A 13,881-nucleotide genomic window follows, 5' to 3' on the forward strand; every position below is an offset into this window, starting at 1 on the left:
ATATTGTAAATGACAATTTTGTGGTATTTTCTAAGATTCACAAGAGCCATGGTACTTGTGTCCAAACTTATGGCCATGGCTGTAAAGGGTGCATGTTTGAATACTATCAGCCCAAAAAAGCTTCATGTAATTGTCTGCTCTTTAAAAACAATGCATTTTGATTTATGGAAGAGTTATTTATTGTTTTTGTCCTGCTGCAGTATGTAAACATCTTTAAATTCATGTCTGTAAACAAACTCTGGCATGCAGTAGGGCTGGCCCGAATAGTGGTTTCTGGCCTCCGAATATTCGGGCCCTATTAAAGACGAATATCCGGATATTCCTTCCGCCCCGTAAAGTCCGACCGGGGGTGGGGGAAGGGGGGTGCGCGCGGCGGCGGCGGAGACGACCCGAATAGTCGGATCCGTTTGTCTGGTCTCCCGGGTCCACATTTTGCCCTTGTTTAGTCTTTAGTTAAACTGAAGAATTCCCAAACACCGGTCTTCAGCATCTTGTCTTGTGTTTATGCAATGAAGTGAACCGTGACTTCAGAGTCGGCAGCCACCCGGCCATTCGGGTGGTGTTTACAAACACGAATGGAGGAGCCGAAATGAGCCGAAGAACACGGCGGGATGAGCCGAAATGGGCCGAAGGCGCAGGGAAGAGACGAGCTCCGAATATTTTCGTCTGGGGGGAGGAGGGGGTGATCACATCGACATATGTGTATATGTTATAGACGATATGCTATCGTCCGACGGCGGGGTGGGGGTGGGGGGGATATTCGGATACCAAAATTAATATCTGGATAGCGCCCTAGCGAACGGATATTCGGGTCCAGCCCTAGCATGCAGATGGTTTCATTATTCAAATGACTGGGATGTTCTCACAGTAACACTGCGTAATGAGTTCTGTGTCATACTAATTATATTTACAGTAAAGTGCAGCAGCCCTCACGCTGACATAAATATAATTCCTTCACAGGTTGCATGGAAAGCATGGCGGATCGTGAAGCGTTTAAGTACAGTCTGAGAAGAGGTGCTGCTCGCTTTCAGTCTCTGCCAGACTGTGAGCCAAGCTTGCATCTTCCCCAACCTCAGGTCCAGCTGACAGATGATGCAACGGCTTATAGCAGTGCTGCTGAGCTGAGGTAATGAGAAAAAAAATGCAATTTTGTAAGGTGGTAACAACTGTACCACCCTACACATCGCTTGCTGTCCATTTGTCTGGATAAGACATTGGACTTTTTTTTTTTGTGTGTGTGGTCCTGCTGCTTCTCCTCATGATTGGCACAAATTGTTTTCTCAAAATGCCTGCATACACCAATGGAGCTACATATAAACTCTCTTTAACTGTGATTGGGACTTTCTCTTAAGCACAGTGCACTTTATCACTAATGTCAGTAAAACCAAGCAGTAACTGTTTCCTTATCAGCAGCAATCTGGCTTTTATGATGTTGTGGCTTTTTTTTTTTTTTTTTTTAACGAGTTGAGTAGTCTGCAAACGATTGTGTGTCCCGTGCAAATTGGGCACATACACTGTCAGTTTCTGAGGCTCATTAATCAGTGCACCCATAGTTTCAGTACAGCCAGTGGCTCATTTGGTTGAAAGGCTTATCATGTATTCGCTTGGCTCTGCACCTTTGAAACCTCGGTCGTTTTCTTTCAACAGTTTTTTTTAATCTTCTCTGTCTTTTATAAAATTGCCAATCAAAAAAATCCACCTTGAGCTTAAAAAAGCAAAATATTGCCAAAAATATAAAAGAAGTTTTCAACTAAAGACCTCAAATTTTAAATCGAGCAATGTGGTTTCATTTGTGAGTGCACAAGCTCTTTTTTTCACACCTCTACTGAAGCATGCAGGTGTAGAAGATGGTTTATTAGGCACTAGTGAGCCTTGCAGTGATGCATTTCTGTTCAACCCCAGCCTTCACCCTTCTTCCCAGCTTGGCACTTAACATCCATTTTTTTGTTTTTTGTTTCACGTAGAGGTATATGTGCCAGAATATGTTCAGAATTGCATCTGCTGGTGAGGAATTCATGTTTGTATTGGCATGTTACATCATTTGTAGCTACAGTTGTGTTATCTTGGGACATACAAGTGTTGGAAATCTATCCAGACATTGTGAGTGAATGGGTTTTCTGGTGGTTTCTGTTTTTTCCTCTCTTAGTAAAAATACAGATGCTACTGGGGACCATGAGGATTTACTCGCTGAGGGAAGTGACGGACCCACAATGAAGAAAACTCCCACCCCCAAACTCAAAGATGCTCTTGATTCTAGTGACATGGTGTTGGAAAATGAGGTAAATAAACGAAAGATTTAACTTAGTGTCTGCTGCAAAGGCTGTACAGTACATTAGATGTATTCAACTGAAGTCAATCCAGAACATTTCGTTTGTTGCAGAAGGGCAAATTTAAGGCTCATGTTGTAGTATACTTAGATAGTATAAAACATGTAATCATATTGTAAGAGATGTCAAGACATTTCTGGTTGTTGTTTGGGTTTTCCCCAGAAATGTGATCTGACAGAGATGAGATGCTGGCAGTGTCCATCACACTCAGCGTATCACCCGGGGGGGAATAAAGTAATTATTAGTCATTCTCTCCTCTGTTTCATGTAGAAGGTGTCCTTCACAGACAAATTAAAGTGACGAGGGAATTAACGATGGTATTAAACCATATTTGAAAGTCTGACATCAAAGTGAAATCTCAACATCTGTGCTAATGAACATCAGATTAGTTGGCTGGCAAGTACAGCAGTGCCTTATGCCATTATCCAGCTAAGTGGAGGGGTTCTTAACCATCTGCAGCCACCTTGTCGCTTAAGCTGCACACAGCAGAGTAATTTATCATCGTTTATCTTTTTGCCTTGACGACAACATGCTGTCCTAAGTTTATACTAGAGGATGGCTCGGGCTGGACAATATTTCAATATCAATATATACCGCGGTATATTTTTATTCAATAACGGTGATATGAGTTTTAAACACATTTTCAATATTTCGATATAGTACATTAGAGTATGTAATTACAGCGTTTTACATGCCGTTCAAGCAAGCAAAGCCCCAAAGCTACAAAATGAGTGCCCATGACCGTAATGTAAACGTGACTGAACAAGCTACCACAAGCGAAGAAAAAGCTGACGAAATAGTTGATAAGAGAGGAAAAACTAATTCGGTGGTGTGGAAGTGGTTCGGCTATCGAAAATCCGATAAACTTAAGGTTTCATTGTGCTGCAAAATATGCCGGAGAGTCGTGCCAACTAGCAGCGGGAACACATCGAACCTGTTCCACCATCTGAAGCATTTCCACTCGATAGAGTATGCCGAGAGTCAGAAGATAAAGCACCATAAAAATTTGAGCCAACCCGTACCTGAAGCATCACCCCCAGCAGCAGCGACAGCGGAGTCAAAAGAGAAGCCCATGCAGCAAACGCAGATCGCCGTTTTTATGCCTTATGACAAGAACTCCAAACGCCGTAAAGACATAACCAAGGCCGTCGCAAACTTCTTGGCTAAAGACATGATGCCGTTTACTACAGTGGAAAACGTGGGCTTTAGGAAAATTATGTCAGTCCTCGACCACAGATACGAGCTCCCCGGACGTAAATATTTTTCACGCACAGCCATACCTGCACTTTATGGTGAAGTGAGAGAGGGTGGCGGAGCAGCTGAAGAAGTCCGTCACGAAATTTGCGACCACAGCTGATCTGTAGTCAAGCAGAACCTCCGAGCCTTACTTGAGCCTCACGGTTCATTTTGTTGACCAAGATTGGAAGCTTGTCAGCTTATGCCTCCAGACGGTCTATTTTCCCGAGGATCACACTGGCGAAGCTGTTGCAGCCGGACTGAAAGATGCGCTTGCGTCCTGGGAACTCAGCGAGGATCAGCAGGTCTGCATCACCACAGATAGCGGGACCAATATCATCAAAGCCGCTGAACTGAACTCCTGGACAAGACTGCAGTGCTTCGGGCACCGATTAAACTGTGGGCCAGGAGCATTTGTGTTTGTCGCTCACTCTTTTTTGTGTGTATTGCAGCAGTTCTGAGCACTTTTTTTTTCCTGGTTGAAGCACCTTTGTTTGAATCTATAACAATGGCATAACTGTATTGTAGTTTAAAGTTAAAGCTATTTGTATTGAAAAAGGTGAGACTATTGTGTTTATTTGACAGTGATTTCAAATTTCTGAAATAAAAAAGTGAACATTAATTTTTTGTAGTTTTTATTTCTAAAATTTTACACTGGAGGTGCGTCCTGTCAAAATATTGTGCATTTTTAACAGTTTTTCTGAGGCTTTTATATTACTTATATCGATATCGGAATTATATCGTATCGACCAAAATTAAGAGCTATATCGTGATAAAAGTTTTAGCCATATCGTCCAGCCCTAAGGATGGCACATAAGTAGGTTCGAAGTCGAAAGAAGAGTCCTACTTTTTGCTTGTGTGATTTTGTCTTTTTTAGGATGAAGAGTCTGATGATGACCCAGCTGTCCACTCTCTCCATGGTCTGTCATCTCCTGAGAGAGCTCTCTCAGATGAAGAGCTTGTGGTGGAACAGATCAAGGACGAGAGCACGGATACCGAAGGTGCAGCACGAATCACATGAATGTAAAAAATCTATTCGGCGCTGCTAGTCCCACCTTGGCGGTAATATTCGTGAATGTTCAGGGTAGTGCTGCTCAAAATACTCCAATAAAGCTAGTCTCGAATGCTGACTGAAAGTTGAAGTCGCACCTTAAACTCCCAAACAACTCCTACTCTGGATAACTGACATCCCAGTCACTTAGAGGATTCTGTGGTCACTGATCTCTGTAAAAGCTCTTTAGTTAGGACAGCATAGTCATCAGCCGTTTTTGTGAGTGTCATTTTAGACATTGACACCTCATACTAACACTGTAAAAAAAAAAAAAGCTCTTGTTCCTGTGGAGCTTGAAAGCACTTTTTGTCAGATGTTAGAGTTTAGAGTTTGCAAAATGATGTGAGCTAATGAAAGTCTTCATGTTTTATTTGATTTGCTTTGAAAGAACCCCACAAGAAAAAGGTTAAAAGCCTCATGTCAGCAAAGTGAAATCCCTCTGGGATTGTTAAACGACATTACTTGATGAATGTACCCAGCTGGTTTACAGTTTGACCAGGTTTGCTACTATAAGAACAATTTTTATTTAAATTTTATTTGATATGTGTAAGTATATGACTCTCCACTTCACTTGGCCAGACTTGTCGCACCACTAAATCCCTGGAAAAAGTGAAACAAGGGTAATAACAGCAGAATGATAACAGTTGTGTGAGCAAATGAAATGAAGAAAGGAAAATCTGCTGTAGCTTTTTGGCTACATAGAGGTGAACTGAGTCATTCTTTGCTACTTGCATTGAATTGAAGGATATTGCAAGCAACAGACTATGATACATAACATTTTTTTTCTCTCGACCGCTTTACTATCATTTTAGAGAGCAAAACCTCAGTGAGCATTTCCAAGTAAATACAGAAAGAAATGCTTTCTGAGTTGCTTACAATAACAGCAGGAGTTGCAAATGTTTGGTCAGTCAAATAATGCTGAGTGTAACAGTAGTATTGGAAAATACTCAAGGCAACATCTCATTGTACGTATTTTAAAGGGCACTCAGAGCACTGCTGACACAATAATGTTCAGAATAGGCTCTTTGCTAGACTATATGGCCATCTCAGGGTTTGTATTTTTTATCATTCTTTCAGTTTGGCAAACTGACTGGCACAAGAATCACATGGCGGCTATAAGCAGTGAGAAGTTTGACAGCCTCCTGAAAATCTGTCCAGAATTCCACAGCTGTAAGAGTCACATGGCAGCATTTGTCTTGATAAGAGGTAAGCTCCCTGTGTACCCTGGATTTCCATGAAAATGTGACGCTTTTTGAATAGTTTGTTCATTTTCCCATTTGTTCAAACTGTACGTCAACGCTGCTAAAGAGAATATTTTACTCTAAGTGTCTATAAATTCATGAATTGTGCCTGTGGCAGTGACAGGTCATTATTGCAAGGACATATTAAACGGCTGGACATGCTCATTTCGAGTCCACATTAGGAGGATTTCCAAGCATGTAAAAAGGTCATGCTCAATTATAAGGAAATGTGTATGAAATCACACGTGAGACGGTTAGAAATTTAGATTTTGTCTGTTGAGCTGATTGTGCTGCTTTAATTTTCTGGGAATAAAGCATTTAGAGAGTTCTGTTTGAAAATAAATAAGCGGTACTGCATTAGAAATGTTAAAATCTCAGCTTTATTTTGAGTGGGTTAATATAGAGAATTGTCTGTAAGAGTTCAAAGCTAATTGGACGGTAAATGTGTCTTGGACTGCTGTGTGATGTTCAGTGTAGGTCATGGAAAAAAAAAAAGATCTGGCATTCAGATTTGATTGAAAGTGGCCTTTTAGATTAATGTAGAGTCATCTGTCAATATGAGGGGTAAAAAGGTGACCACGCAAGTAAAGAATGTAGGAATGACGCTCAAAGAAAAGCAAAGCATCAGAGTGATATCAAAGGTAGCTGGTTTGCCAAAATCAACAGTTAGGTACATACTGAAGAATCAGGGACGGTAAAGAAAATGAAAAATGACCTGGTAGGCCAAAGAGCAAATTTGTTGTGGATTACCAGGAAAAAATGAAGAAAAACCTCTTTATGACCGCACACAAGTCAAGAATGCTCTCCAGGATGTAGGCGTGCATGTTTTCTTGTCAAAGAGAGGCCTCCATGACCAAAACCTCAAATGAGGATTTAGCACTGCATTTAGACCCCTGGTGAGCCTCAGAAATGGAGAGTTCAGAAAAGCATACAAGTAGCCAATGAAAATGTGTTCCTTAAAAGAAAAAAAGCAACTATTAAAAAAAATGAAAGTGATGACTTCAGTGCTGACAGAATGGATGAAAGCAGAGGTGCACAGGAGCGCTGTGTAGATTCAGCCAAATGCATCAAAACATTTGTCGAACATCTAAAGGTCAAAGACTTCTTTCCAAATATTAAATGTGACGCTTTAGTTTGACTTTGCTTTCAAATCTCTCACACCATTCTCTTATGAAACCTGGCACTTAAATGTAGTTATGTGTAAACTTAATGTACTTGAAGAGCACAAAAATATGTAACTGTCCAAATACTTACTATGATCTGGACTGTACAGAGCCCCAACATGAGCTATGATCTAAAGTTCATGCAGCAGAAAGTGTTCATTTTCAGTAAAGACGGTGACTGGAGGAAGATTAACAGTTTTGTATACTAACAGTAAGTGGTTCCATGCTCAGAATAATAATGCCACGATTCTGATATTTTGATAACCCAGCTCTTAAGACACAAGGGTCTAGGAACGCTCGACAGGGAGGGAGGCGGGCTAAAAGGTTGTCTTTCAAATCACTGCAGCAATTGGGTAGGTATACAACCAATCAACGCAACGAATAGGCTGACGTAGTTCCTAGAGCGCCGCCGGATTGTGGCTGAGTCCCATTAGCTTCCCAACCAGCGGAGCCAACTGGTATATTAAGGATTTGCCATATCCCGTCAGCATAAGTCCAAATACGTCTTTCTTCTCAATGAAACACTTCAGTGCCGTCCTTTGTTTGTCTTTCAAGTTGAATTTTAGCTTCAAATCTTTAAGGGCTGTGGCCAAAGCCGAGTCGAAAGATAACTGTTTATTGTGCGCCGATTGTTTCTGTCAGAATCGTCGCGCCTCTGTCGTCACTTAGTTACGCCCGCCTTCTGACTCCACACTTCATGGTGATTGGTCCGGCCAGTTTTAGGAGCATCCAGCCTCGAGCCTTATGGAGGGTAACTAGACCCACCCTGGCAGAGAATTAAATTCGTTGCCGTGGGTTGTCTAGTGCGGCTAGGCTAATATTTTGATGCTTGAGAGCTTTTCCATTTTTATTCAAGGTCGTCAGATTGCGACCTAAAAGTCCTTTTGTCCTGCGGCTGATCATTGTGTGTGTCAGTTGGATCTCTGTCTCTGGCACTCGCTATTAGCTATAGCTAGTAGTACATTGGAACTATCAACTATCATTTGACCAGTCACACTGTTCAGTAACCTCATGGATACACATGGTATTTGTATTTTAACTCAGGGAATCTTTACCAAAATTCTTTTATGTGTACATACGCATATGTGTGTTCTGTGTGGGTCGGTGGGTGGTATCCTTATTTATTGTTTTATTTTCATGTGTATATATTTGAGTTTTACTAGCGTTCCTGAATTTTGTTGTAATATGCAATGACAATAAAGGAATCTGCATCTCTGAAAGAAAAGGAGTTTTTTCTCCCCACAGAGGTGCTGGATACAGCAGGTCGACCCTGTGAACAGTACAAGGTGGTGGCGGTGGGAGCTGGTCGTTCAAGCTGCAGCAAGTGGCTTTGCTTCAACGGGATGATGGTTCATGACTGTCACGCCATCATCATCGCCAGGCGGGCGCTCCTGAGGTACAAGCTGATGAATAACCCATTTCATGCAAATCCCAAGAAAGCTCATATTTAGGTATTGAATTTCCTAAATACTTGAATGGGAAATGGCCCAGGTCTTAATTTGATAATACTTGATACCAGTACCCTGTATAAATGTTGCTTTTCTTTAATATTCATGATGAAGTCGTGACTTGCAGCCTGGATCAGCTCCCTCATTCTCCACCACTGCTCGTGCTTCTGGTTCATTGAAAGTGCTGATGTCAAATTGGTGAATTTTTTTGGCTTGTGTTCAGGTTTCTGTACAAACAGCTTCTGCTGTTCTTTGATGCTGATCCAAAGGGCAAGGAGAACTGTATTTTTGAGAGTAGTGCAGACAGCTACCAGCTTCAGCTCAAACCCAAGATCAGCCTGCATCTCTACACCAATCGGTGTCCCGAAGGAGCAGCCAAGAACTTCTACTTCAAGTACAGCAGTCTGTTAATTAGTCTTTTCTTTTGACTGAATCAGCATACACATTTGTTTGAAGTCAATGTTTTTGTGTATATGCAAAATGCCTTGGCTTAATTGAAATTCAAGCGCTTATTACAAAACTATAGATTTGACTTCTGAGAAATGTAGAATCCTACTAACCTACTAACTGGGAATTAGTTGAATTTAGTTAATAGTTTACTTCTTTTTTTGTCTAATGCACATCATGTTTTGTACCTAAGCTGTTGTAGTACAATAGTTTTCAAAGATATGGTTTGTGTGTCTGTAGACTGACACAGTAAGTGCACTTATAATTCTGAATTTTTGCTTGATGTCCTTTTTAGGGACTCTGCAAACAGTGCTTGGACGACTATGAAGCTGCAGTATCACGCTAAAGGCCTGCTGGTCCCAGTGGCCTACCTTGACCCAAGTTTATGGGCTGCCAGAGTCTGCTGCATGTCTGGAAGTGACAAACTGTGTCGCTGGACTGTCACTGGGGTTCAGGGAGCATTGCTGAGCCACTTCATTCAGCCGCTCTACATCACCAGCATGGTGCTAGGTACAGAATGTCAAAGCTCCACATTTTAGGAAATGAACTTATCGGGCTTTTTTATAGATTTTTTTAAAATTATTTTGTGATAAAATAAGCATTTTCTAGGCTAAAAATGTAAAGTAATAATAAAGAATAATATATACAAAATGATAATTTAAACATTAAAAGACTGATAAAATGCGTAGCGTACAGTGCTGGGTGCTGATTGGCTCAGCGACCGTGTCAGTCTCCTCCGTCTCCCGTATGTTGCATGTATTCAACATCTCACCTTGTCCATTTCACATCGACGTCTGATCGCTGCGCGTAGTGTTGATCTGCGGTGTTGTGTTTTTGTGTGTAAAGCCTTAAAATATATATAAATAATAGTATAAAGTAAAATTATAAAATACAGGGTCGCTCCTTCATGGATTCCGTCTAATCACGGGGGGTTCAGGAACCTAACCCCTTTGAGTAGAGGAGGGACCACTGTATTTCAGAATGCATCAAACCTTTTCTTGTAATTATTATTAATTATCTACGCTCATTATTTCCCATTCACAACTCTACCCATGCTCTTCGTTCCACCAGTTTCATTCACCTCGTCATCCCAAAAGTTTGTACCACACTTGGCCGATCCTCATTTCAGTTTTCTGCCGCTAATGACTGGAACTCTCTCCAAAAGTCCCTAAAACTCTCTTCATACATATCGCTCTTGTCATTTAAAAAATCAGTTAGAGAAACGCTTCTGGACCACTGTACCTGTTTTTAACCTTTCTTTTTTTAACAGTCTTTTTTAGCCCTTCTGTTTTTAAAAAGTCTTTGTGTATTTTTTTTTAAATACTGTTTGGTTTGCTGTATATGTAACCTGTTTATCTTGTTGTATGTTGCCTCTTGACCGAGTCGTTATCGAAAATGAGAACTTGTTCTCAACTAACTCACCTGGTAAAATAAAGGTTAAATAAATAATTCCAGTTTAAAGTCACAGTTAAAATTAGCTGAAGGTGGTGTTACTTCACATGCACGTAGTTTAATTTCTGCTGCTGTCATAAATGCTTGAGAGGAAATTGCTTTTGAGCTGGTTTGATGAATTATTAGCTGTAAATAGTTTCTGTCACTTGTCTTTGTAAATTCCTTTTTCCCTTATTTAGGGTGCAAGAAGATCGCAAACGAGGAAGTGTCTGATATCACCAACAAGCGGCTGGGCGATGGATGGGATACGCTTCTGCCTTCACCCTACAAGAAACACGACATCTTCGTTGTTTCTGGCGACTACGTGGGACCTGCAGCGGCCTCCCCGGGGCACGACAACGTCAGCATCAACTGGTGCCTCGGAGACAAGGATATTGAAGTTTTAGACAGTAGCAAGGGCTGCATCGTTGACGGGTAATATGCTTTATCAAACAAATCAGTCTTTTCCCCTCAGTGTAAGATGTGCAGAAACTGTCAGCAACCCGTCCTCGCTTCAAAAACGTGCCATGGGTATAATATCCTGTACTGTTTCAGAGTCTCGACCTGACTACAGCTTGCTTCATTTACACTCCTGCAGCTAACTAAAGAGAAAGAGAGTAGAACTGCTGGCAGTGTGATGCAGCTGGCTTGTTTGACAGCCTCTGTGTGGCCTGGGGCTGCTGCCATCTCTTGGCTCTGGAGCTGCAGACAACTGCTGATGTCCAGTAGCTAGAGTGTGGCACAGACGTGGCTCTCACTGGAGGCTGCGTTGTCCTTGAGCAGAGATTACAGCCAAAAATAGATGTGAGATCCTGTTTGACGCTCGCACTGTTGCCGACTATTTCGGCTTGTGTCTTGCAGCTCGAACTATTAGTTTGAGGCGACGCTGTGGTTTTAATTTGAACACGTTCCACATATTGAAGTACAAGTAGACAAAAATAGGCTCCAGAAGCAAATAGTTTTACAAGAAAGTAATACAGGACATTAAGTGTGTGGGGGAACGTGAAGTGAAATTGAAAGAATGTCAAGAGCACCTTCTGGGGGGGGAAAAAAACAACTCCCAAATTATAGTGTGGAAATCAAAGGAGGTCTTGCCTGTGTTACATGAGGATTCTTTAATTTCGTGATGTAGAAAAAGCATGCCAATTACTCCTGGCTTCTATGGCTTTCAGCACTGAAGCAATTAATGTTTCCTAAAAACCTCGGCTTCACCCACATCTATTGAATTCTCGCAGCAAGAATCTATTATACATGGAATGAACAGATAACAAAAAAACCCAAAGCAAGTCTTGATGGGGGAATATCGTGGGCTGTAGACAGTGTCGTGGTCTTGGAATACACCTTAAAATGATTTGATGTGAGCCATCTGCTAATGTCAGGTCCTTTCAGTGCTGTCACACTCAACAGCTCCTCCAAATTTCGTCTTAAGCCAGCACTGGTCCGCTCCCCAGGGTTCCACTCTCGAGTTCCCCCTAAGAAATGTGTTAGTGGCAGTGGTAAGTGCTGCCTGTGGGAATTCCTGCCTTCTACTGTTCAGACCACAGCCACACTTTTGCCCCAGTGGTGTGAAAGAATTGCCAGGACAAACACATTTTTATGTTTAGCACAGTTCAGCTCCCAGGCAGAGACTGTATCCTCCAAAATAGTGTTGGAAGTGAAGCAATTGTTTGAACTAGTCACTAAATGCAGCGCTGCAATGAATTCACATTGGACTTCTACAATGTAAAGGGCAGCACAGACAACAGAGTTTGGAGGCATTTGTTTTGTATATTGCAAAATATCTTTAAATGATGCCTGTATCTAAAAAAAACAACAAAAAAAACAGCATAAAGGCAGTACAGGATTTAAAAACTTTAGAGATATTTGCTCTGAAGTTGAAAATTCATTTTAAATATTTGTTAGATCTTCAAGGACACAAATATTTTTGCTTTGACCAGAAATGTTAGGGGATAAAAGAAGTGTCTTTTATTCCAGAAAAGATGCCTTTTTATTACAAGAAAATCCCTAGTTTGCCTTATGGGCTCATCTTAAATGTTTGAAATACACGCTTAAATCTGTGGAATATTTATTATTGTGCAATTTTTTCATTTCCCAGCTCTCCGTCTGTGAGTAGGCCTAGCTTCTCCAGCAGACTTTGCAAGAGAGCCCTCTACAGTTATTTCCTCCGAGTTGCACAGCTGGGTGGACATACCTATCTGCAGGAGCTTCCCACCTACCACAGTGTCAAAGTACGTCAATTCTCAGTGCTCAAAACGAGAGCTGTGGAAAGCTAGTAATTGTGTTCAGTGCTTTCATCAGCTGTTTGAGTGATTTCCAGTCTTGCATCGATGCTGAGATGCATTGTGTTCTAATTCGTCTTTTTTTTTAATAGGTCGACGCCATTTTCTACCAAGTAGTAAAAGATGTGGTCAAGCAGCAGCTCCTGAGAATCCACGCTGGTCCCTGGAATTCAAAAAAGATGGTGGACTGCTTTAGCATGTGAACGCTTACCCAGAAACTGGTCATGTCGAAGTTTATCCAAGTTCCCCCCGTGAGGTTCGATTTGCGGTTCTGCCGTGCACTTTGCTGATTACTTTAGGCAGTAGTACAAGTTCTTGTTTTATGTACAAGGTTGGAGTTTTCATTTTGTGTAGGTGTTTGAGAAAAATAAACAAGACCCTACTGTTGTGCACCACTCTGAAGGAGTCAGTTTGAATGAATTGTGGGTGGAAACACATTGCTTTAAGGCTAAGGGTGGGAAAACAGGGAGCGTTTTCTTTGCTCTGTCAAGTAGAATTAAGCAGCGTTATCCCTCTGTCGTCCTGTAGCCTGAAGCTTGTGCGTCAACAGAGCAATTTGTGTTAATATACCGACTAAAGTATGCGACTACTCATTTGTATGGAGACGATATTGATATGAACAGCTAATTATTTTGTGTGGCCTTGTTTTTATTGTTATTATTATGTGATATTCTCCAGTCAGGTTTTTTTTTGTAGCTATACCCAAAGCAGGTTCAGCCAAATCATCAGCTGAAGAATCAAAATATGATATCAAGTTCAAAGTTTCAAATTCTTTATTGTCGTTCTTGTGTTTTTTCCTAATGACCCCTGTGCCCACATCCCTCCACTTGACTTTATTGTAGATACAGGAGAAAACAGCAATGAACTCAAGTGATACACAAAGAGAAATTATCATTTTGTTTGGCTTTGGTTCATATTTTGGATTGTCCCGTATTTCTCTCACTGTGGACTCTTTTCCATTGCACAGCATTTTATAGCGTTATTTCACAGGTTTACATATTCTGCCTCATATCCGTGCATTAGTTGTTCTGGAGCATGTACAGTTTACACACTATGACTTTAAGACCTTGTTTGTACTCCCTTCTTAATAAAATCAGTTAGTTTTCAGAAACACTATAGAACCAGTAGCTGTTGCCAGCCTTTTGTGTAGATTTTAAGATGAGACAGACATGCAGTGAAGGCACCAGCAAAAATATCCCAGTATTTAATGCAGCATAGTTTGCTGCAATATGTATACGTTGTACAGACTGTCCTCTGA

At 41.2% G+C, this 13,881-nt stretch overlaps 1 protein-coding gene across 1 annotated transcript; it reads left to right on the forward strand.

The window, feature by feature from the left end:
* Nucleotides 1-926: 926 nt before the first annotated feature.
* On the forward strand, nt 927-13,205 carry adad2 (adenosine deaminase domain containing 2). The gene is made up of 10 exons (XM_022220107.2): nt 927-1,126; nt 2,147-2,279; nt 4,441-4,564; nt 5,692-5,820; nt 8,264-8,414; nt 8,690-8,860; nt 9,209-9,423; nt 10,545-10,779; nt 12,440-12,572; nt 12,716-13,205. The coding sequence occupies exons 1-10, from the start codon at nt 966-968 to the stop codon at nt 12,824-12,826; spliced, it is 1,563 nt and encodes a 520-aa protein (XP_022075799.2). The 5' UTR covers nt 927-965; the 3' UTR covers nt 12,827-13,205.
* Nucleotides 13,206-13,881: the final 676 nt, after the last annotated feature.

This window comes from Acanthochromis polyacanthus, chromosome 17 (assembly GCF_021347895.1).
Source record: "Acanthochromis polyacanthus isolate Apoly-LR-REF ecotype Palm Island chromosome 17, KAUST_Apoly_ChrSc, whole genome shotgun sequence".
In the NCBI taxonomy this organism is placed as follows: domain Eukaryota; kingdom Metazoa; phylum Chordata; class Actinopteri; family Pomacentridae; genus Acanthochromis; species Acanthochromis polyacanthus.